At 33.8% G+C, this 26,511-nt stretch overlaps 1 protein-coding gene across 30 annotated transcripts in view; it reads right to left on the bottom strand.

The window, feature by feature from the left end:
• The window catches only part of ADGRL2 (adhesion G protein-coupled receptor L2), a 606,730-nt gene that overhangs the window by 14,669 nt on the left and 565,550 nt on the right, over positions 1 to 26,511 (bottom strand). For 18 of the 30 annotated variants that reach the window (XM_082687770.1, XM_082687749.1, XM_082687751.1 and 15 more), the window contains 8 exons: positions 26,173 to 26,358; positions 22,266 to 22,449; positions 12,166 to 12,291; positions 11,689 to 11,894; positions 10,412 to 10,585; positions 9,241 to 9,450; positions 8,070 to 8,290; positions 6,680 to 6,746 (listed from right to left, as the gene is read on the bottom strand). In XM_082687770.1, coding sequence (XP_082543896.1) covers positions 6,680 to 6,746; positions 8,070 to 8,290; positions 9,241 to 9,450; positions 10,412 to 10,585; positions 11,689 to 11,894; positions 12,166 to 12,291; positions 22,266 to 22,449; positions 26,173 to 26,358 — 1,374 coding nt within the window. Of the gene's footprint in view, positions 1 to 6,679; positions 6,747 to 8,069; positions 8,291 to 9,240; positions 9,451 to 10,411; positions 10,586 to 11,688; positions 11,895 to 12,165; positions 12,292 to 22,265; positions 22,450 to 25,328; positions 25,368 to 26,172; positions 26,359 to 26,511 lie in introns of all 30 variants that reach the window. The other 12 variants (XM_082687753.1, XM_082687768.1, XM_082687764.1 and 9 more) reach the window with 1 other exon arrangement.

Below are 26,511 nucleotides of genomic sequence, written 5' to 3'. Positions count from 1 at the left end.
TAACAAAAGAGGGACAAAAGAAACTCTCTGTTTAAAACACCTACTTAAACATTAACTTATTAAAAAACTTGTCCAGAGAAAAAGCAAACAAATATGTAGAAACACTAGCTTTATATTCTAATGATTATTCCAGGTGGTCACATATAAATAAATGTTTACATTTTCAGAGATATTACAATATAATGCAATTCATTCAACTAATATGTATTGACCTTACTGCTCCATACAAGAATGTGCCTATTGTATTGCACGTAAGATACAATTTCTACCTTTGAAAAGTTAGGGAGATCCTTCTGATAGGACAATAAATAGCTGACTTAGTTTCTAAAGATGATGGTACAATACATCTCTAATTTTTTAAAGGCAAAATCAACAGTGTTTTTATTTTTTTATTTTATGCAACACTAGGTCTTAACTAGTAAAATTAGAGAATGGTTACAAATAAGATCTCCAAATATTCTAAAAACAAACAAAACAAAATGCAAATAAACACTGATGCAACTCTTAGGGAAAAAAAGCTGCTTTGTAGATTCAGAGTTAAAATCCTTTAAAATTCTGGACCCTTCCTTTTGAATGTTGTAATATAACCATTTCTTTCTTTCACTCCATAATTCTAGACTTTGGGTTATTTCTTCCCCCTTCCTTTTCTTATACAATTTCGTAAAACATATAGGGCCACAATTTGGTGTTCATCACTTTCTAAGCATGTTAATTAACCCCTCAGGAATAAATAGTAGTGGTAGTAAACTCCAGGAAGGAAAAAGTTATACAACTTCTTTGTAAAATTGTATAATGTAAAAACTACAAGAAAATAAAGAATGTGAATTTGGAAAAATGTGGATGTATAAGGTATTATGTTATGAAAAGAAAAGGAGTACAAAATGTGAAATCTTGAAGATGAACACATACCAACATTTTTCAATGAAGATGACCATGTTAAAATTCTGAAGTAAAATAGTTACTTCAGAACTAACACATTTTCAAATAAAACTGAAATGGAAATGGAGTTCACCCACTGAAGAACAGAATTAAATTTAAGTATGATACAAAGCCATTTTTCTTTCTTTCTCTCTTTCTTTCTTTTTTTCTTTTTTTTTAAGACTGAGAATTAACCAAGTTGAATGTCACACAGAAAGCCTATCTTATTTAATCCTTAAAAAACAACCTGGTAGATAGATACCTTTTCTTCCTCTCGTATCACTCTACTGAGGATTGTTAACATTATATATGTGTTTAGTTCTTCTTTCTAGTTACAAATATAGTACATTCACTTATAATAATCCTATGTCCAGAGGTAACAGGAAGCACTTGGAGAGTCAGTTTACATTCTAAGATGTTAAGTACCTTGCCAGAGATTACTTAGGTGCTATAATATCAGTGCTGGGATTTAATACACTTTGTGATGGCTCCATAGCCCAGCAACTTTACAGATAGAATTAACCAGTTTATTCTGGTGAGAAAAGTAAGAGTCTCTCCTAGCAAAGCAAAAACATACTAGTTTTTTATTTAAAAAAAAAAAAAAAAGATTCTACATCTAGAAAGAGTCATGCATTTTAGAAATCACTCAGAGATGATGAGTGAGTTGAAGATAAATAATAAATTCATATACAAAATACAGCCTCAAGGAAATTCTGAACATAAGGGATGTGCTCTTCAAATGACTTCTACCTGATCGACTTGCTAGAATAACTAATTCTCTATTTCTTTGTTAAACACTACCATCCCATGATCAGCAAATGACTAAAGTGTCCACACACTCCTACTCCCAGTAGACAAACAGTATGTTTAACAGTTAGTTCTGTTTTCTCAAACCTGTTTGTGTTCCACTCACATAACTAAACATCACACAAACTCATAATTGAGTCCAAAAAAGGACTGTCATTTCTAACATAGTAGAATTGAATGTTTCAAAAGATGTTTTAAAAGAGAATCTTTTAAAAAACCAATAAAATAGTAGAAAAATAATCATAAAACCACAGAAAGATTTTTGCACTCAAATTGTTTCACGAATATCTGTGATTTCTCCAATTTAAAAAGCCAAACAGAAGAATTATGATTAGCACTCTAAAATTTAAGTTGCCAAGAAATTTATAGTTAAATCCGATACTAATTTAGACTTCGAAATACAACTTGAAAATATACAAATAATGAAGCAATGGTGTCTTCAACAGGACAAAAATACCATCATTTCAAGAAAAACTAATTATGAAAAAAAGCACACAAGACATACTATAAACCATAAAACACAACAGGGAAAAAAAAAAAAAAGCTAAACACAAGGTACTTTTCTTTTTCCCAAATCCACTTTAAAAACTTCACTGATGGGGCGCCTAGGTGGCTCAGTGGGTTAAAGCCTCTGCCTTTGGCTCAGGTCATGGCCCCAGGGTCCTAGGATTGAGCCCTACATGGGGCTCTCTGGCTCAGCAGGGAGCCTGCTTCCTCCTCTTTCTCTGACTGCTTCTCTGCCTACTTGTGATCTCTGTCAAATAAATAAAATCTTTAAAAAAAAAATTTCACTGATAATGTGTTTATTAGTCTTACTAAAATAATGAAAAAGATACTTATGTCATTTAGGTATTGAATATCTTAATATATTATCACCAATATGTATGACAGTAAAATGCTTTCTGGAATTAAATAGAATAAATCCTGAAATGTAAACAATTTTTTAAAAGGAAGTTTTAGAGTTCTTTCTTTCTCTCCAGTGCTAAAAAATATACATATATTTTCATAGAAAAAATACTGTTGGCTGTGATCTTTTTCAGGAGGTGATAACACTTCATAAGAGTCATGATTCTGTAGAGTAAAATATTTTTTTTTCCTCTCTTCTTTGCCATTCTCTTAAAAAGTAACTAACGGAATCAGAACAAGAAATCAAAGGGCAAGTAGAAATATCTTTGATTAAATCTATCATTCCAAACAGTCACAGGCAAAAAAAAGTTAGTTTCAAATGAATTACTGATTGCAAATCTGACTTGTTCCTTCTTTGCATTTTCCCCATAACACAAATGGCTCTTTCCAGACATAAACTTCTGGGCTGCTGCTGCTGCTTCTTTTTTTTTTTTTTTTCTCCCTTTCTAATTAGAGTAAGTGATCTCTTTCTCCTCACTTTTATTTCCTCTCAATTTATTTTCCTGCATTTGGTATGCATTTAGAAAATAAAAGAAATCCCAACCATCAAAGGAATTTCTCCTATTTCTTCCTGGAAAGCAGGCAAAAAGCCAGGGAGAGAAGAATGTCTCTATCATCCAAGTGCTGCTCTTCTCCCCTCAAATTCCAATGCAACCACTTTTTGTCCACTTGCTTTTTTTGTTTCTTTCTTTCCAACATGAATACCAGTAACCTTAAACAGAGTACATATTTTGGGATAGGTTGAAAGGCATTACGCATCAGTGAGAAAGGAAAAAGACGGAGTTACAACTCTGTATACAAAGAACCTGGAAAGTGCATGTCATGACTCAATCATTCACAGAGAAGTCACTAGTAAGTACAGCTGTAGGACTGTGTTACATACGAAATACCAACCCACCAAGCTTAACACCCACACTGATGATTAATTTTAGAGATGAAGCAACTCATCCAGGAATTAATCCAATTTTATCTCTGCTGTGTGTGGTGTGTTTATGTGTGTACACACAGGTAAACAGGCATCTCTTAATGAAATTCTACGTGAAAGAGACGGCAAATTCAGAAACAGATTTTCCTATTCAGCTAAATGGAGTTAATTGCCAAATGGGGTACTCCTTCTCTTGTAATGACAAATAAGACTCTTTCACTTATCTCAAAATAATAATTTCATGAGTTCCAGTACAGATAATCTGCCAGTATCATTTGCTGCTTGATGACAGGGCATAGCCAACTACCCACCCACACTGGGTCACGAAAATCAAAGGACTTGGAAACAAGCAGAGGGAACCAATGATGGCGGGAGCGCACCGTTTGTTTTAGAGTCATCAACCTGCTCAATTGAATCACATCCGTCTGAGCTTAGCAGCTTAAAATTCATTCCACAGCTCGTAGTGCTGACATGGATATGATAAGACAGAAGAACAGAAACACCACTCTGAAGTAACCTAACTGAACTGCACATGTTCTGACCCTTTTTGTCCTCCCTGGAGCTTTTGCTACCTAGCAAATGCAACTCTAAACTGCACTTGTATCTCCAGATCTTTCCTGTTAGCCGAGCAGAAGCCTATTTCTCCCTGGGACTAGCAGCCAGAGAGGTGTTCTCTGAAGAAGACTTCTAAATGAGTGTGTGAGCTGAACTCTTACTGAACTGAATTAATTATTAACGATGCAGATGGAGCTGTCCAAATGATAAGAACAGCTCCTGACGTGTCATGATCCAAGCTTTCATTAAACCATTTCAGGCATACTAATGGTTTCCCACTGCTCATTACTTACAAGCACTTTTCTCATAGATATAATAACTCTAGTGCCTGTAGGCAAGACAGTCTATAGAAATACAGAAGCAAGAAGTTTTATCTTCCATAGCATGTTATTTTTCTTCATAGAACATTATAAAAAGCATACACTTACTTAATATTACTAAGTTAAATGGCTTCAATTCAGAAAAGTAGGAAAGGCAAAATTCCAAAAGGAACACAATCCCCTTCCGGGAATTGTAATGAGTACTTTTTGTTCTAAGAGTACTCCTTAAAAGGGTAGTATATAATGGAATTTATGTTACTAAGATTTGTGTTTGTATTGACTTTTAAATATCCTTTCTCATCAGAAGGATGTATGTGTTATAAATATATTAACATTCAACAAACGTGCTGAACAATCATATATCTCGGTTTAGGTTATGCATGATGTTTTACACCTCTATACCACTCTTTGCCTCTCTGCGTCCGGAGAATTAGAGGACAAAGCAGCTGCGGGACAATTACTCCTAGGATCTATATTGTCAAAACAGCTACTTGCTGTGTTTGGGTTTGTTGGTTTTTTTTTCCCCCCCTTAAAGTTGGGAACACTATTCCTCAAAGCCCTTCACATTTCAACCTAAATGATTGGGTACAGGATAACAATGACGACAAAACTAATAAATAACAGTAGGGTTCACACTGTAAATGGGCAATATAATGACCTTCACTTCTTTTCTTACTAGAAACTGAGTATATGTGAACATTAATGTCTTTTGTCCAAGTGAAAGAAATTTTCATACTCTAAAGTGAAAAAAAAAATTTAATACTCTAAAGTCAGTATTTATTTTTAGATGGAAATAAACAAAACTAGTACAACAGAAGTTAACACATACTTTTATAGATTAGATTATCTCTGAAATGGTCTTTATAATTTTCAAAGTTATCAATATGATTAGCTAAGGGTTCAGGGGGAAAAAAAGAGAAGCGTGTGTCTTTAAGAATCATGCCACTTCAATTCAGCTGTTTACCATTTAATTTGAGAGTGGTTTAGGCTATGTTAACTTAAATAAACTGAGAACTAAAACGAGAGTAATCATTTGGATTGAGTAATTCTGGTGAGAAATAAGCTTTCCTAGGAAGACTTGAGAATGATTTACTGGCTTGATTCATACAGGCATTCACCTCAAATTTTCATTTTGCTTTGTGTAAGTGTATAATTCATTTTAAAGACAAAAGTACATACATATGAAGTGGTTTTAAGTTTCCTTGAACTACTACATTTTTTCCCCTCGATTTTATGAAAGACTAGTTAAATACAGAAATATCCTAATAAGTTCATGTGTATCACCTCTTTTAAAAAGTCCTTAAAATAGGTATTTAAAAGAAAATATTTAAACTTGCTTATGTTTCCCTTTCAATCTTATAATGGTCAGTAGCATCTATCTGTAACAGCATAATGCTAAAACTCAGTGAAAAGTTTTAAATACCGAAAACCAAATATTTTAGCTACATCCTTTTATTTCAACTATATTTCAAATATTTGACTAATGATAATGTAAGCAGTTAAAAAACACCTATGTCATGTTATATTTAATGGGTAAACAATTTATTTTTTAAAAATTTTTTGAAGACCAATATTTTTATTTGGCATTTGAAAAGTAACTTTATTTCTTTTGAGTTAAAAATTGATCTAAGACTCAGTTATTAATCTAAGCTTAAAAAATTTTTTTTGTGCTCTAAAAAGCTTAGGGTGTGGACATTTATTTTAAAAGCACTAAATTATTATGTGGAAATTAATATAATAAGCATTAAGCTAATGTTCTTTCAATTCCATAAAACATTCGTTTAATTTATAAATGCCACATAACTTGATACAGGGCTAATATTACAGATTTTGAAGACAAAACTCATGAAGCACAACTCTTAGCAAAAAACTCAACTATCCAAAACCAAAATACACTATACATTTCAGTTATTCCTTTCTAATTATTAAACTAGGCCCGAATCATGCAATCTAAACATAATTTACATATTTTTTTTAGATTATGACATGCATTGTAGCAAACTAAATTAGATAAGAAAAAGTATTTTTTAGAGGAAAAAGGATTTTTGAAATAGACCAATCAGCAAGTACATAAACTGTCAATAATGGTATAACATTTAAGGTATACACGCAGTTTTATCCTGTAGGTTAGACATGTTTATAAACCCTTGAATGCACAGATTAATTAAAAATAAAACCAGTTATCTTTGTTTCAGTGGCACTACAAAAGTAGCAAGCTAAAAATGAAGGGAAAACAGAGTTTGCTTACCAGAATAATGAAGGTAACTGGTCCAATGAAACTCCATATAAAATAGTTATCAACATGAAGCCAGCAACTATTATGAAAAGAAGGTTATGTATTAAGTAGCTTCAATGGATCCTCAACATTACCAAAAATATAGGATTCTTAAAAATCTAACAAAACTATCTTTATATCTGCCTTTGAAAATTCATTTGTCATGGCTAAGAACAATTTTAATAATTCTGAGTTGGCTTTGATATAAAGAGTAGTAATTTATTTACTTCAGCTTACTGTTTTTCATTTCAGGTTTTAAATTTGGTAAAGGCATTCATTATTCTGTTCGTATGGGATAAACAATAAACCCCACCAAACCCCAATCCCTAAATCTTAAGACCTCTGACTATATCAAGGAAAACTTGAAACTCAATATTCCAAATGGTCTCATCATTTTAAAGTTCTTATCTTCAAAATTTGCCTTTCAGATCAATATCTGAGCGACAGTGTTTAACCCTATGAAACAAAACAGACAAAATATTCAGCTGTTATGCCTGTTTCAAAACAGCACAGCATGAATATAATACCTCAACTGGGAATGGATGAATACGAGATAAAAAAAATCAAAGCATAGCACTCATATAGTATTAGAGTAAATGATGCATAAACTTATTAAGACAGATTTTACTTAGTGGTTCATTTTTCATATAACATTGAATCCCCACTGAATTTTTTTTATTTGTCTTTCATCATCTGTTTAGTCAAAAAGCTTTCTTTAGTCCAAGGAATCTTTATATAAGTAATTTTATCAAAGGCAAATATAAGCAGAATTGTGAGACAAATTCATGCTCCTAGCAAATAAAAGCCTTACAAATATGGCTATGTCTACCTTCTGTCATTTTCCATAAATATCTATATTTTTTATAAATGAAAGACAGTGACTTATTTTAATCCTTTTAAACTGCCTGACAAAATATTATCAAAGTAGAACATATGGGATGGAATGTGCTACTGTCACAATTCAGAATGAGAGTTAGCTAGAGGGTCGGCTGCACAAAGAGAGCTAATGAAGCATTAGGTTAAAACTGAGTAGTTAAACCTGTCAGATGCTTTAAGTTCAGAAGAATTTTTACTTAATATCTTTCTAAGGCCAAAAAGTTATTTACTTTTTCAATTTGTTTCAGGTCAATCTTTTGTGTTAAAAATAAAGTCCATAATTTAGAATCTGCCTTGCCAGAGTACAAATCCTCTGAACCTAGAAAATTACAAAAGACTTGATTGTAATTTGTGCACGGCATGCCCATTCTCTTACCAATAAAGCTTTCAGATGCTATTTTAGTCTGTCAGGGACCCGCACTGACAGCTAACAGGCTTTAAAAAATTATTCACTTGAAAAACACTCAGGTCGCTTGCAATTACTTACGCTTTTTCTGTTCCATAGCTCTTATAGTCAATAGCAGCTGAAACCCCAACCACGGTGGCAGGAAACAAGTAACCAGCAACATAATAATATTTCTTCCTTGAATATTCACTTTCAAACACTTCAACCAACATCAGGTAGAGCTGTACACCTTCTAGACACATCCAAGCAAAAGCGGCCAAAAAGAAAAAGTGTAAAAGTCCTGCAAATATTGGACAAGCAATCTAGAAAGGAAAAGAAGAAAAAACCCAAGAGAGAACACATGAATACAAGCAGGGCACCCCAAAATGATGCAATATTCACTGACAGTGCTCATGATTGTCTTTAAAATACAACATTATTTAGAGTAAATGTTTCTTAAAAAAATTTTTTTTTTTAACAAATGGAAATGAGTTCTAAACAGTACAAATTTGAAGAGTTTAATGCTTAATAGAGCATAATGGCAGGTGTGCTAGAAATTTCATCACTGTGAGACCCAACTATTTTTAGTAAAATTAAGTGTAAATAAGAAAATACATGTTAATTTCCTTTCTAAATTATCCACTATTAAGTCTGAATATTCTACTTACAGATTATTTGCTCCATATGTCTTTAGAACAATTGCTTCCAAGTATATTATTTTTATTTTTTCAGTAACAGAATTTAAAAATTCACTTTAGTGATGAATACCCTGGATCTAATTCCTAACATTCTTTTCCTGTCATATGCGGAGCATTCTTAAAATTCATTCCGGTGCAGATGAATACAGGGTAAAGCATTAACTACTGATTAAGTACTATTTCTGACACGGAGGCCTCCTGATGATGAACAAATTGCTCAGAAGACGAAGAAATGATCACTGACCAGAATGACTATGTAAGCAAAATGAAAACTGTAAAAATAGGATCTTTTCATTTCAGTGTCCCTGGCACTCTTCTATTCAAATTACGTGTCTTAATAACGACCCAGAAAAATGCAAAAGCATTTTTATCTGCAATAAATGCAAGAAATGAGTTCGCTCATAATAATAATACCTAACGATTACGCTTTTATTAAAAATTATCTGCCAAGATCACCACTGTCAACTTTATTGTTACAAGATCAAATAAATATCTATATAGGCATCGTGTGTGGATTCACACCTGGTATAGTAATTGTCAGAGATCCAAGGGCGATAAGCTGAAGGGGTGCTTACCATGTATTTCGTCTTGTCAATGCCTATTAGGAAAATAAATTCCGCAATGAAAAGGTTGATACAAAGGTTCTTGTGAATAGTATTGCGGTCACTCTGCAGACCACGGAAAAAGCAGAAGGTGAAGATGCATATAGCCAGGCAAACAAGGGAAATGACAATTCCCACCCAGGTGATGACTGTAAGAAGTAATTCGTGAACTCCATCTTTGTACTGAAAACAAAAATAGTATGAGGAACATTAGTATTCCTGCATTGCTTCAACTAAAAGGTTAAGATAGCTTTCACCATGGTAGCTCATCTTTTAATACCAAACTCTATGAATATTCTTATGTGTTCAAACAGGGCTCAAAGCTAAAATGAAAACTTGATCACATAACAGATCAATCTTATCTTATATCCAAAGAATGACCTAAGAAAGTGAAAGATTTTACCTAGAAAATAATGCAAGAATCCAATCATTTCAAAATAATGGCTGAAATAATTACTTACGTAAACCCAGATATTTATATAATAGGATAAAGGATATTCAGTTATGATTAAAAATAATTGGTATCTTAATGACTTTCCTGGCTAACAAAAAAATTTTAAGTTTTCATTTCCCCCTTGAGTTTTGATATTTATTTATATACTGAGTCAAATACACAACAGACCTGTGAGTTTTCGCGCTCTATTTCTTAAAATGTTTTTATCTTCTGGCTATCATTCCCTTCATCACAGAAAGGAATATGAAGAAATATCCCAGAAGCTATCCTGACCTTTAAAATCTGCAGTTCTGCACAGTGTGCAAAGTTGTGAGAAAAACTTAAAACAAAAGCTGAAAAACAAATTCAAACATTCCAGATGAAGAGAGTGTGTTCAATTTTAGAGCCCTCGGTCTCTTTTGTAGGACCCATCGCTATTCATTTTTTAAATCCCCGATTGCCTCTGCTAAACACCTGCCCAAAGGAGAAAAATTTAGAATGAATCTGCAAAACACATGATTTTGAGAAGTAACAATAAAGAGAGTGCCAAGACGTTCAAAAAATATACGGACAGTGTAATGACATTTAGAAATCCACACTACTTTGTTTGCTTTTTAGTTACGATAAGCACCCAAAGAAGGGACTATTATAAAGCTGTTTTGAATCTCCTGAGGTTTTTCTCTGCTACTAATTAGAAGTGCAAATACTTACTGCAATTTCCCTGTGGGCCATGAGAATTGCAAAATTGGTTAGGTGGCTGCATGCACACGTTGTACGGGTTTTATTAGTGTCAACCAGCTTGCAGCCCTGGGTAGACCAATATCCCATCATAGTTCTTTCTGAGTAGTTCCAGAAGGAGCAGTTTGCATTGAAATAATTATCAGGCTGGGAAATAAAATGACAAGATAAAATTAGGATTTTACACTCTAAGATGGCAATAGCAATTGTTTAATATGTGTAAAAGGTAATTTAGATTAAACTTTGCATGTTTCGGACTATAAAGTTTTTCATCAGCAAAATTGTAGACTATGTTATACAAGGCAGATATCTAACTTAAAAGGGGTTTTATAGTCCGAAACATTCTAAAGTGTACTCCAAATTACCAAAGACCCATTTTACACAATTACAATTTCCATCTTATGATTTTACATACTGATGGTACATTGGAATCATTTTTTTTTTTCTTTTCTGACAAAATGACACCCATGAATTTGTCCTGTCCTGAGAAAATTCTGTAAGGATCAAGTGTTTTAAAATCGATTTGGGGCCCATTTTTATTCTAAGTGACATGTTAGCAACATCAGGGTTTTTAAGAGAGTGAACCAACTTGCAGCAGATGTAAGAGAATAGCTGCACGAATTTTTTTTTCTTTGCCGATTCTGGAGATACACTTGGGCTGTCTGTGGGCACTTATTCATTCTGCTTATAACAGAAGCCAAAATCCTGCAATCTTCCAACACAGTGCAATAATTTAAACCAACTTCATTCTAAGGCACTGCAGAGAAATCACGTTTTCAAGCCTTCAATCCTATATTTTTAAAAACCCAATGCTTGATAACAATTGTGTCACATAGGATCAGTAAAGTCAAAAAGAACAAAAACAAAAACAAAAAGGTCTGCCACACTAAAAAGGCAGAGTCCTAAGAGTTAACATTCGGTTATCCTGCTGTTAAGGTAAGAGTTAATTTTCATTCTCAAACAAATTACAGTCATTTACATTTTCCTGTTGATTACTGAATTAGCTTTCATTAAGAATACACTTAAGTTCTAATAATCACTGAACCAGGCTCATTTAATTTTATGTTCACAGACTTAAATAAACTTATGTCTGACCTAATCCAACATTTGAAATTCAAATGGAAAGGTCTTTCCTCTCCTCTCCGCAATCTTCCCATTCCCTCTCTCCCCATCCCCACCATGTCAAGTTTTGCGTTCTTTCCTCACTGGTTTTATAACCTTCCACTACTTCATCAGCACATAGAACTTACATCAATGTGTGGCAGGGTGAAAAGCACAGGATCTGTCAAGTAGACTCGGCTGGATTCTTTATTGAGTGAAACGGAAATGACGTGGGAATTCACTGCAATCGTGCTATTCCGACCAATAAAGTCAGCACCCAGTTTTATGGTTGCATTTTCTGTACTAAGAAACTGTCCCAAACTCCGGTAAATGATGAACACCAACTTTGCAAGCCCTAGGAAGGTAAAAGTAGTCATATGCCTTTCCAGGAAATATGCTTATGAATAAAATAAAATACATTCAAGTAAGAATAAAAGGGAAAAAAAGTCCTTATGGACTCTGTATAGATTAAGTTTCTTGGGAAAGAGTAAAGCATTATTTTAAATCTGCTTTTAAATGGTAAGCAGCATTGTTACATTAGGAGTCAAATAGTTGGCATTTTAGGGTTAATAGAGTTAAATGAACAAAAAACCTGTCAATTTTTAAAAGACTCTGCTCCATCTTACCATTCCTGCTGTTCTGTTTGACAGTATTTGCAGAGAGCTGGATTGAGCTGCCTGCGCCTTTGATGCCCAGAGGAAATTTAAAGTCTTGAACCTGTCCTTCGGTACTGAGTACTGCAACTTCCAGAACTGGATGAGGGGGAAGGAGAAAAGGGCATTCTTTAAACTACAAAGAGGCAAATGATAATTGCATGAAAACCACTGCTTCTTTTTTTTCTACTTACAAAACTTTACTGTTACATTTCAATAAAATCATGAACTAAATGACTCGAGGAGGTCTAAAACCTTGACCACTCTAAAAATTTTTATATAATAATTTTAACATTTTTTCATAGTTTTGTATCTTTTGTCATCAACTAATTCCAGACATTGTCCCTAGGAATACTAATTGTGTATGAGCTGAAAGCACACAACTTTCAAAGTTTCATTTATATTGAAAATAAACAAACCTATTTCAAAATGAGTTTTTTGGCTCTGTACTTTAAATAACTTTTCAATGAACATTCCTTGACAATAGCAAAATGAAATATGAAGCATAAATCTGAGTGCCTTTATAACATGTATACATTTATTTCTTTGCATAGGATACATTTTAATAGATAATGAGATTGCATAGCTCAATTTTGCAATACTTGATTTTCTCTGATTTCTAAACATGGTGAGACCAGCACAGCACAACATTTTATGAGAAAATGTCTGGCATTATGTTAAAACCTCCCATTAATTCTCACTAGTTACTATAAATGTTTACATATTTAAGTTGGGCAAAACAGGCCCTGTGTGCCAAATCTGTCCTGTCATCTTTTCTTGTAAATAAAGTTTTTACTAAAATACATCCATGTATGCTCATTTACACATTCTTTATGGCTGCTTGGTGCTACAATGTCCGGTAAGCATTTGCAACTCAGACCATGTGGTGTAGTTGCCTAGGATATATATTATTTGGGCCTTTATAGTAAAAGTTTACTCAACTACTGTACTTAATATTCCAAAGTTCAAAAATTCATGGAAAGGCAAACAAGCTGACATAAAACACTAAGAACATGAACCTAATCAACAAGACCAATGTTAAACTTTTTTTCCATACACACACACACACACACACACACACACACACATAATTTAATAGTCATCAACATAAACATATCTACTATAATTCCAATAAAGATTATAATACTTTACATCAATATTCATCATATTCACATAATTTTTAAAAAGAATGGAAAAGTACTATTGTTTCTGCTAAAGTAAACTATTTCATATTAATAATAAGATTATGCCATTTTATTGATGAAATGAGAGGAATTATATACAAAATTCATTAGTTTCATATATTAGCATTTTTAAAAGTAACACATACTTTTTAAATAATTCAATACATACAGTTCATACATTTTTCTCTGAACTTCACTCTCCTGGTATATATTTTTGTATAGCTCTTTCCATACATAGACAAAGATGAGTATATGTGTTTGTAGACACACACACATACACAGAGATATGATTAATTCATCCAACCCCTTTCCTTTTACAGATAAGAACTTATACTATTATAGTAACTTTTGGATAATAATTTATTCTTCTAAATCTTTCATAAATTTGTTGTGTAAACTACACATAGATTTAGTTTTATCTATGAAATCAGAACACTGTAAGATTTTCATGTGTCAAGCACCTAAAATACAAATTTATAATGACAGTTATATAAATCTTAGAATTCTATAAGCTGCAGAAGCTGGTTAAAATATTTATTTTATTGGTTTACGCTTAGAAATATTAAGCAGGTGGGTAGGTAGGTGACCTTCATTCATCATATCAGATCCCATGTGTGTGGGAAGAAGGAAAAGTAGTGGAAGAAAAGGAAAAAATATACATCTAATGTATGCCTCACTCTTTTTACACTGAAAGAGACTCTCAGTTATTAACTTTTCTCTTTTTTTCCAATTCCTAACTTTTCTTAAAGCAAGACAGAAGACAGGGTAAAAAACTGAAATCTTTTGAGTTTTCATGAAAAGTTCCAAATATAGATATATACGTACAAAAAGTTAATTTCTTTTTAAAGATTTTATTTATTAATTTGAGAACGAGAGGGAGAAGTAGACTCTGCACTGAGCAGGGAGCTGATGTGGGGGCTCCATCCCAGGATCCTAAGATCATGACCTGAGTCAAAGATAGATGCTGAACTCACTGAACCACCCAGGCACCCCCCCAAAGAGTTAATTGTGTTCAACAAATATTTCTGATCAAACTTTAATTTCAGTCAATGTATATTTACATAAGCTTAAAAATCAAATCCATAGCAAAAAAAGGGTAATAATTTGAATTTTAAAAGGATCATTAATACAGATCTTTGTAGAGAATCAATAATCAACTTCATATTAATCAATAAATTTATATCAATAAATAAGTAAATTTAAAAACAGACAAAAGGGAAAACTTCCAAGAAACAAAAAACGGAAAAAAAAAATATGAAAAGCTCTAACAGTTTATCACCATTACAGAAAATAAAATAATAGCTAAATACATACTCAATCTTAAAAAACTGTTCCAGAATACAGAAAGAATGCTTTTCAACTCAGTTCATAAGACTTGTATAATCCTGATGCATAAAACAGCATAAGGAAAAAATTACAGAATATTCTCTTATTAAAAGGTTGTAAAAATGTTTAACAAATTATATGGACACTAAGTATAATCTTGAACAAACTGAGGTTAAGTCTAAAGGGCATTAGAAAATATATTAATGTAATACACCAAATTAAGAAATTAAGCACACAAAAAAATTATTAACCAAAAGAAATCAACAAACACCAAAACCAATTCAATTTAAAAACAATTTACAAAATAATAAAAGAAAAGAAAAAATCTTTGCCTGGGGAAAGGTTTTGTTATCAGATGAAGTTTTATCTAACCAAATCTACAGGCAAAGTGAAAAACTCAAGAAGCATTCTTTCTAAAGCCAGTAAGACCCCTATTAGGGGTTTTATTTATTAGCATTGTACTAAAAGACCTAACGAATGCAGTAATTCAAGAAAAAAGTTTTATGACACCTGGGTGGCCTTAGTTGTCAGTTAAGTTTCTGCCTTCTGCTCAAGTAATGATCTCTGGGCCCTGGAACAGAGCCCCCATTGGGCTCCCTGCTCAGCAGGGAACCTGCTTCTCCCTCTGCCTCTACTCCTACCCTTGAGGGCTCATGCTCTTTTGTTAATCCTCTCTCACAAATAAATAAGTAAATAAATAAAAATTTTTTTTAAGAAAAAAGAAAAGAAAAGGTGTAAAGACTGAAGAAAAAAGCAAGCTTTTTATTTACAGAAGATATAATTAACTACATAGCAATTTTGAGAGAGCCTCCATATGATTGGAAGTAAAAGAATTTAGCAAGGGTGCAATCAGCAAAATCAACTGTGATCCTATACACTGAGCAACAGACAATTAGAATATGTAACCTTAAAAAAGATACTTTACAATAAAAACAAATAGTGCAAGTTATCTAAGAATAAACCTGATTTTTATAAGTGCAAGACATTAGTGGGAAAAATACAGAACGTCATTAGAAGACCTAACAACAAATGGAGAATTATATGAGATCTTATTTGAGATACTTCAACAGGTAAATAAATCTGTGAAACTTCCTTCAAAATCAATCTACAAACTCAGCTTAATTCCTTTTTTTAACGTAATATTTTATTTTTAATTTCTTCAAATCTTTATTTAAATTCCAGTTAGTTAACATACAGCATGATACTCGTTTCAAGAGTAGAATTTAGTGATTTATTACTTACATAAAACACCCAGGGCTAATCACAAGTGTCCTCTTTAATGACCATCATCCATATTTAACTCACCCCCCACTCACCTCCCCTCCAGCAACCCTGAGTGTGTTCCCTACAGTCAAGGGTCTCTTACGGTTTGTTTCCTTCTCTTCAGCCTAATTCTAATAAAAATTCCAACAAGACTTTTTGTAAGGAAAAAAAAAAAAATTTCCTTACTTTTTGTAAGGAAAAAAAAAAAGATTTTTTTGAGATTGTGGAACTCGATGACTGACTTTATGGAGAAGACATGCCAAAAGCAGCTAAGGCAATTCTTCCAGGAGCAGAAATGAAAGAACTCACCAGATAGCAATATCATTAAAACAAAAACAAAAGGAGCAATGCATAACACACTTCTAATGTGTATAGAAAACAACAGAGATAGCCTTACAAACCACAAGGAAAAGTTAAGAATTATGAAATCAAAGTACTGAAACAACATATTATCCCCCCAAAACCCCAGAAAACAAAAACCAAATTAGTTTCTTCCTTCATACCACAAACAAAACATAATTATTAAAAACACAGATATTAAAACAAAATTATAAAAAAGCAAAATTTTATCATTTCTGAAGTCTTATATAAGATCATTTAAAAAGTTATAGGTATAACTATAGAGAAAATTTTCTTGAGAACACCAAAAAGGAAACCTGCTTAATAACACCCCAAAAGCACCTACCCTAAGAGAACAGACTGACAAATTTGACTTCATTATTCTGTAAAACAAAAGATACCATAAACAAAGTAAAAAAGAGAAAGCATGCACAGAAAAAATATTTTCAAACTATACAGCCTGCAAAGAATTAGTGTCCAGAACGCATGAACTACAAAGAAATAGATGCATATGTCAAAGTCGTGGAGAACAAATACACAGAAGAGAAATCTGAAATAACCAATAAAGGCATTAAGTAATCTGAGAACTGCAAATTAAAACAATAATGTGATCAATTCTAACCCATTAGAACAATAACATTTATGTCAATAACAAAGTGTTATTTAGCAAAGAGATTGATGGGGAGAGAACAATGGCATTAACAGGTGAGGATGTAAATTGGTAAACAATATTAGAGAGCAACTTGGCAGTATTTAATAAAGTTGGAGATGGGCATGCTCCATCATTCAAAAATTCTATTTCTAGGTATGTATATCCATATATGTCTAGAAAGGCACATACACATGACAACAAAGACATACAAAAACCTTCACGGTTTTCCTTCTTATTAGCAAAAAAGCATACGCCACTAAAAAACCTATCATTGGCATATTAAATAACTGTGATGTACCTTAGATCAAACAAAAGAATTAACTAGAGATGAACATATTAACATGCATAAGAATAAAAATATAATGGCAAGGGACAATTATACAACCACAACTATAGTGTGAAATCATTAATGTTAAAAGTGTAAAAAGCAACTGTTAAATGTACATAGTTGTAGACCAAGTTGGGGGGGTAGCTTATTAAGGAAAGGTTACACCCTTCTTGGTCTGATCAAGAAATAGAGGACCCAGAAGACTTACACATTATTGATAACTCCTTATTTTCCCCAAAATGTGAAGCGAATATGGTACAATACTAAGATGTGGTTCAGCTGGGTGACTGGAATACAAATTATTTATGATATTTTCTGTATCCTTAAAATAATATATGCCTTGTACCACAGATTTCCTGACACTGAATACACTTCATTCATAGGAAAGCCTCCCTCACAACCAATGATATAGATCATATTTTAATATATTTTTCTATCCATGTACTTTTCAGATTCATTTCTGAGTAATGGCTCCAATGAAAGAAGAGGGGAAGAATAGAGAACATACAGGAAAATCTATGATGTGTGCCAGAAGACCTGCAGCATTCTAGGCTCCGTCAGCCTGAATCCAAGGTACAAAGAATATGGAGCTGACTAAAGATGACAGTCGCACAGCCAGAACTAAACCTCAGTGGTGATGCGGTGTGAAGGAGTATAAGCCTTCACTCTTGCAAGATGCTGTGACTTTGGGGGTTTTGTTACCACAATATAACTAAGTCTAAATTGACAATCATGTTGGCTGCTAAGCCCACTGGGAAAATAAATGATACGGAATTTTATAACAAATGGATTAGGCTGATAAAACCCAAGTCACCTAATCAATCATAAGATCACAAAGAAAGACAACCTAACATGTGCCTCTTTTGCAGGATGCAACAGCAATTTCTTTGAGAAAATAAACAAAGAAACAAACTTAAACCTGACCTGATTAAGCCTCTAGATCCAATTACAGTACATCTCAATCATGTAAAATGGTATCATGGGGATGAAAACAGCCAAATATAGGATGTGGGAAATTCCATAGTACAAATCATCTGCTCAATTTCTTCAAAAAGAGGGTAAAAGTTTATAAAAAAGATGTAGAGAGAAATGACTCAAGCAATGTATCAAATGTACTACATGGACTTGTCTGTATCCTGGTCAAAACAAATTAAGTATTAACAAATTTACAAAATGAAGTAAATTTAGACATATTTTTGAACATACTATTTTTGTTAATCTTCAAATGTGTGAAAATGATATTATTGTTCTTTTAAGCATGGGATGCATATTAAGGTATTTACAGTAGTAATATGATACTAAAATTTGCTTTAAAATGCAATGGCGGTGAGAGGAATAAGTGAAATAAGATTAACCAGACGCTGTGGAAGGTGCATAACTTTTTAGCAATATGAGAAACTTCTGCTCCTCTTAAGACATCATTAAGAAAATAAAAAGAAAAGTCACATGCTGAGGGAAAATATTCACAGTTCATACAGTCAGCAAGACTTACTATATAAGGGATAGATTATAAATCTTCATAACTCATTATTAAGAAGAAAAACAGAGCAAATAGAAATGGGGAAACTATAGGGACACTTTACATAAAAATACATGAATGACTGACCCACAAGCACATAAGAGTTGAATAGTTATCAGCCCTAAGAACCACAGCGAGTCTATAAATGCAAAATAGAACTAAGATGAGATGACTCTACAAGCCACTTGAATGGCTAAAATTAAAAGGACTGACAATCCCAAATGTTAGTGAGGCAAGTCTCATGGCAGTCAGGAGTATGAAATGGTATGACGACTTGGGAAAACTGCGGCTTTACAAGTAACAGTGAAAAGGGGAAAACGATGCAAACCCCTAATAAGAGAATGAAAACACAAAGAGTGGTGTTTCCTTATAATGGAATACTACTCAGCAACAAAAAGGACTGGACTACAGATGCTCCTACCAACACAGACAAATCTCAAAAACACTACTCTGTGTAAAAATGCACGATCAAAAAGAGTACATATCGTATGATGCCATTCAACTAACGGTCCAGAGTAGGCGCACGATCAAAAAGAGTACATATTGTATGATGCCATTCAACTAACGGTCCAGAGTAGGCAAAAATAAATTACGGTGACAGAAAACAGATCATTGGTCATCTGGGGCTGGGGTTTGAGCAGATCTACTGCTAGAGAATAAAGGGCCCTTCTGAGGTGACAGAATGTTGACCATGCTGTCGGTCACATAGTGTGCATTTGTCGGAACTCACCAACTATACACGTATGACAACTATTATATATATATTTTATCTCCAAGTTGACTTAAAAAAGCTATAATCAGATATATTTATGACAGATATAATTGTACCATTTTTATGAGGTCATATAAAGGTCATATAAGGATAAATCACACAATGAAGTTAAACTAAGGATTCAAGCAGAAATCACTAAGGAGTAAATCAAATTGTCTTAATAACCTAAGATAGTGTACCATGCCCTAAATTTAGATAAGAACTTCAGAAAAGTGAGGATATAAAGGAATAATAAGCTATTTTAGTCCTCATGTCTAAAAAAAGAACAGTTCCTAGGAAAAAGGTAAATGCTTTCCTCATACTAAAGCATGGACTGTATTTGCCACAAAATTATATTTTAGCAACAAACAAAAAAGTCCTAACTGTGCAAGAGAATGTAAAATGACTTTCATACTGATAATTCTTGGGTAATCTACATGCATATGGTAAATTCAGGCCATTATTTTTGAGAAGTCAGTAACATGTGTACTACATACTGTAAGAGTCTTTACCCACAATGTTCTTTTTAAATTTTTGTAAAGATATTTTAGTTTTTTAAGCAATCTCTACACCCAATGTGGGGCTTAAACTCACAACCCCAAGATCAAGAGTCACATGCTCTACTGACTGACCTAGCCAGGCACCCAATATTTTTTAATTAAAATTTTCTTTTAAAAAACAGAGTGAAGGGGCGCCTGGGTGGCTCAGTGGTTTGGGCTGCTGCCTTTGGCTCGGGTCATGATCTCAGGGTCCTGGGATCGAGCCCCGCATCGGGCTCCCTGCTCCGCAGGAAGCCTGCTTCCCTCTCTCTCTCTCTCTGCCTGCCTCTCTGCCTACTTGTGATCTCCATCTTTCAAATAAATAAATAAAATCTTTAAAAAAAAAAAAAAAAAAAAAAAAAAAAAACAGAGTGAAGATGAATCCCTTATAATTCTGAAAAACAGGCATTAGAAAAAATATTTTCCTGGACATTAACATTTTCAGACTCTGCCTCAAGCTGGTGTAGAAATATCTCAGAGATTGAAGAACAGCGCATCCTGTATATGTGAGGCTCATGGGAGCATAGCACGTCGCGCTGGTCCATCCAATATTCTTGCACTCTTTGAGAGGGTGTAGGAGGGAAATAACAGGTGTTTTAAAAAAGATAGCGATTGGAAGATTTGGAAAACAAATGTCACTTCAAACAATATTTTCTATGATTCACTCTCTAAGATGATCAAGTTTACACTCTTTTATCCGTACAGGTACATTGCTGGGAAAATTTGAGAAGAATTGTTCAATGCACATTGATTCAATGCACAAGGGATTTTATGAGACCAGCTAATAAATTAGCCAAATTTAATGAAAGCTTTAGACAGAAAGAGGGAGCTTTCTTCATTTTGTATTACTGCTAAAGGTATGGTAGAGCGTCACTTTCCTTATGACTGGTATCCCAGATCATGGCCAGCCAAATTACGTATCTTGACTTCATTTAATTTGAAGTTACTGAGTTATCTATCATCCCTAAAGCTCATAGTACATAAAAACATGATTTTCATAATGATTTTTTCTTTCTAAAATTTCAGCTACTTAAAATAAACTTGAGGTTTTAAATTTAAATTCCATTATTGTAATTTGATTCTATACTTTTTAATTTTTATTTATTAATTTGATAGACAGAGATCACAAGTAGGATGAGAGGCAGGCAGAGAGAGAAGAGAAGCAGGCCTCCTGCTGAGCAGAGAGCCTGATGCAGGGCTCGATCCCAGGACCCTGGGATCATGACCTGAGCCGAAAGCAGAGGCTTTAACCCACTGAGCCACCCAGGGGCCCCTTAAATAATATTTCTAATTGTCGTGGTATATGTTAATGTGTGTTCTGCAACAGCTTCAGTTGAGAAATAAGGTATTGCTCTGTGGGACGCCCTATTCAGTACCTGTTGTGCCAATGCACTCTTTCGCTGCAAAAGTTGTCTGTGTTCTCTTCTGGCTTTTTTTTCCCCACTTGAATGCTTGGGAAACTTTTTTACTTTACTAAAAGATATTATAAATATCGCTTGAGTTCAACTTCTCTGAATAACCAACAATTCTACATCAGTCAAGCCTAAATGAATATAATTTTACTGTACTTACTGTAATTTTTCAAATATTATCAAAAGTGAATTCCCACCTCTCATGGACAGCATTTAAATGCCAAATTTAAATGCTTCGAAACTATCTGCAGCTATTTGCAATCTATGAAGCATGGACAGTCTGCATTATGGGAGATGTAGTTCGCAGACCACATTTTCACATGAAGGCGGTTGTGTTTAGTATAAACATTTGGCTCAAATTCTGTGTGCCTAAAATATTTGATTTGGAGAATACATTACAGAAAGTAATTTAAATTCATTAGGAACATATTACATAAAATGGAAAAGCATTTGCCACAGTTCCATAGCAAGTACTTTCATTACTTACTCAATCCATATACTGGCATTTAAGTACTCTAAGCTTCTTTCCTTTAATGATTTTTCAGTTGGGGGTGGGGTGGGGAGAAACCCTACATAAAACCAACTTTTAAAAGATATAGACAGATTTCAGCTTTTGCATTAATTTTATAAAGTGTGATCAATAATAATTTGATGAAAGAGAAGTCTGGCCCTGGGAAAGAACAGATTCAGAAAGGAAGCATCATTCTCTTAAACATTTATCTTCTAAATCAAAATTAATCCTGACAATGTACTCACTTACCGATATTTTCTGTAGGCATGGAGACCCTCGTTGGTTCTACAAGATTGTCAGCCAGGACAAAAGCTCCTTCTTCCAATGTATCAAGTAACATTGTTGCTGTATGAGCTTGCTCAGAAGAATTCATGTGTTTCCAGGATTCCAAAGCTTCAGGTCTCAGAAGATTGTCCACTGTGTCCACAATTGCCTACATCCATTAGAAAACCACCATTAGTTCTGACTGCTTCTAGTACCAAGGTGATTTTCAATCACTGACTAGTGACAACTGTAGTATTTATCTGTCATGATGATTTACTCTTACTTCAAGATGGAAGAACACCTGAACAACATACACCTGGCTGATTAGGAACATATCTTACCATCTCAAAATAAAACTAACTGAAGATTAGTAGATTGCTATGTGATTATAAAGGGTAAATGTGAACAGATGGCTTGTGGATACTTACCTAACAATATCTCCATTGTCAAAGAGAAGCCTAACCAATGTCAACTCTTAACCTGAGGTATTACTGGTACATGCATGGTCACTCCTATTTATAACCTCAAGGTTTAAATGTTCTAGATAGAAAACACTGATGTCCCTGGAATAGCCTTTTATTTATACCTGAAAGTTACACCATACTGTTTTCTGGAACCTAAACTAAAGTAATAGCTAAAAATTGTGCCTTAGAACATTGTCTACTTATTACACCATTGGGGAAAAAACCAAGATGATTTCAAAGTTCATATATTATCTGTGAATATTTCACTTTTCCAATTCTCCATCCAGCTAGAAAACACTTGAGAGTACACCTTAGATGATAGACAATGATCTGTTTTTATAGAAAGATCAAGAGATCAAAACGTTTAAAGCCCATTTGAACAATTTAATGAAAACTAATAGTTTAATGAAAAATTTTAATGAACTATTAAGAAAAATAGAATAAGGTCTTCATGTTGTACATGTTCGTATTTGTAGGTTTTGTTTACTACCATGCAAAATAACAAATAAAAAATAAGACCCAGTCAGCTAAGCAACTGAAGGCAGGCCTTTGTACTGATACTTAGTATAGCTATATACTGACCATGGCTTGAATACCTGAAATCACTAAGTTTACTTACTCTACCCCATGTACCCAGCCACAACATGTCATTAAGACCGTACATAAATTGTTTTAATCTATTGGTAATCACTGAGGGAAAAGAACATACATTGTGCAAAGAACAACAACAAAAATTGCTAGTTTGAGGCACGACATTGAAATAAGCAGGGGGAAAAGTTGTGTGAAGCTACTGTCAGAGTAAGAGTAATTAGCTTAATCCATCTTAATATCCTCGTTCTATCTGCCTTGTGAGCCCCCATAACCTTCCTGGCAGGTGGAAGATACTTCCAAGTGGCGTTAAAGGCTTTTCTTCCCTCTCTCTAATGGGAGACAGAATAGTCAAAATGCACACAGTGATACTGCCGCAGCCATTAACTAGAGTGGAACAGAAATTGGTCTGCTGAGGCCAGATTCATTAGTCACCAAGAAATACAGACTGGAGTCTCTAATCTAAGTTACAAATGAATCCTCTGTCACAAAGTGGGAACTCGCTTCATTTGCATAGTGTAAGTCAGCTTCTGATTTGTAATTTAAGAAGTTTTATTAGTCTTATCTGAGCAGAGAAGCTCATTTTGAGAGATACTGAAAATGACACTGGTCAGAAATTAAGGTCATGCTGAAACTTACTACATAGACACATAACTCGCTGATGACATGCTTTTATTAATTTGAAACACTCTTTATTTATTACCATTTGTACTTTTCTAGCAGAATCAAAAACGATCATTAGTCTAATCATATTCCTTAAGTAGTCTCTCCCTGCCAAAGAGAAAAAGCTATTCTCTTGCCACTAAGATATACGTCCCGGGCAACATACCAATTATTACATTTCATACATTAACTAATACCTTAAAGGTGAACTGAAAATTTCAGTACGACAAATTCTATACACTTCAGCAGTTTTTTCTTTGCCCCCATTAAACAGGCTAAAAAGGACATTCAGAATATTACTACCTAAAAACGAACTTTCCCACCACTTTTCCTTGTCAGGTTCTCGAGTCCAACAATGTCTATTTGCAAACTAGGGACATGACTTTGTTCTTTTGTTCTTTTTTTCCTTCTAGATCTTGCTGACCGAAACTGGTAGTCATGGCTTTTGAATAACCTCTATTCCACAAAACTAAAAGCTGCTTTTGTTTTGTCGTCATACTCATATGGGTTAGTTCTTAAGGTTTGATTTACTAAGGATATGGTCCTCAGATGAGTACGATTAGAAAATAACCATCCCCCTAAAAGAAACATCTAAAATTCACATAATAAAACCAAATGCAAGCTGGTAATGTTATTCTGATCTATCACACAGAACTAGAATGGCATAGTCTACCGTCAGCCTCAGCATGCTTCCTATTACTTGGATATACCAGGGAGAAAAACCTGCTGGAGTGAACAAGGATTCTGAGCCAAACAGTGACTTTCTGTTTCTATTAGCCTGATAAAAACCAACATAGAACATACATTGATAACTCTGTCACATTATGTATATTCCATTTCTAGTAACCCATCCCCATGTATCAACCTGATTCTAGAAATGACTCCTAAAAATTTCAGGACAAAGCCTATTTTATTTAAGAGTACACCACAGGGATAAGAAAGCAGTGACTTTTTCATGCACATACATTATGACTATACAGTCTTTGATATGATAAACTGCCAAGAATATATCATAGCTGTTTTAACTCAAGTTGTTCTTAAATCCACATAGATGACAACAGGAAACAAAGAGATTATAGGATTACTTTCCAATTCAGAGGATATTTCATTTAAATTCTTGTATGTTTGGATGAATGGAAAAAAAGCAAAAATTATAAAGGTAAATTATTTGCTTATTCTGAGAGTAATATACCTGAGAAAAGTCAACATTTGTACAGCTGATATGGGGCACATTATATAATTATCAAAGACTGAAATACATTGGATCATGCAGCAAGATGATAAAGCGTGGCTGAAGAAGGGAGAAAGCAGGGTGACAGCACAGGAGAGATACCTTAAGGTAAGCCCTGCATGTCTTCTCTCGTTTTTGGAGCTTTTTAGTGAAAGAAAAGAAAATCAGAGGTTAGATTTTGTCTGTTGAAAAGGAGGAAAAAAAGAAATCCTCAAAACTTAGGCTGGTGTTCCTGATTTCAAAGTTTGTTATGCAAGGTGGTCCTCTGGATTTTTGTGAGTTTACACTGATTGCCAAAACTGCATATTTATAGTTCATAGCTGCATTTTGTTAAGTGTACTAATCCAAAGTACCACGATAAAACCAGAACAAAAATGTCTGTTTTTTAACCCTATAACACCATATTACCCACAGATTTTGGCTTAATATGAATCTCCTATGCTTGTTGGGTAGTATGGTTAAAATAACTATCAATTTTTTGTCGTATTAGAAAAAATTAATGGCGCTAATATACTATCCTCCTAGAGAGGGAAACGTGCCCTTCTCCCAAAACCTGCAATTGAAAGCAGTATTGTAGTGGATAACATTCCTCTGTGCATTACAATTTTAGTGCAACCACAAAAGCTGCATGTATTAGTGTACGGAGTATATGAGACGTAGAACATGCACTCTCTTCAAGTGCAGATAATGCATTCTTAAGAGGGAATACCGACCACAATCAGGCCATGTCTGCCACCAACTAAAATCTCCCTAGAAATTTTACCTTCCCCACCCCCCCCATGTTGTCCCTTTTTCAACTGTAATTCTTTCTTGGGAAATTAACCATATCAGAAATTTTGTTTCTGAGTATATGTCAAGGGGGCCAGAGGTTTGGCAGTCCAGTGCTGGAGGAATCAAGAGCTGCCATATAAAATGTCTGATTAAATAACAGGAAATTCCTACCCACCTTGTTATAACTCCGTCCGGCGGAATCCTTTTCACTAGGTTTCAGTTCCTGCAGCTGTGCATCAAGAATGTCCACCAACTGCTCCATCAATCTCACTGAAGAACTCACATCCCCAGCAAACACTGGCCCTTTGGTATGTTTAGCCAGTTCATTGGCAAGACTAGCAGCATTTTCTCCACTTCTGATCTGAAATGACAATTTATATTATCTCAGTATGATTTCTTGCTCTGTTTGCGGCTTCTTGTTCTTTTCCTGAGTATCTTTGTTGTGGTGAGAGAAATATTTGCAAATATGTCAAAATCTGCAACTAATTGAGGCCAATAACTTTCTCCTCATTTC

This window comes from Mustela nivalis, assembly GCF_964662115.1.
Source record: "Mustela nivalis genome assembly, chromosome: 10".
NCBI classification, from domain to species: domain Eukaryota; kingdom Metazoa; phylum Chordata; class Mammalia; order Carnivora; family Mustelidae; genus Mustela; species Mustela nivalis.
The sequence above is the reverse complement of the archived record's forward strand: the minus strand, read 5'-3'. Positions and strand labels throughout refer to the sequence as shown.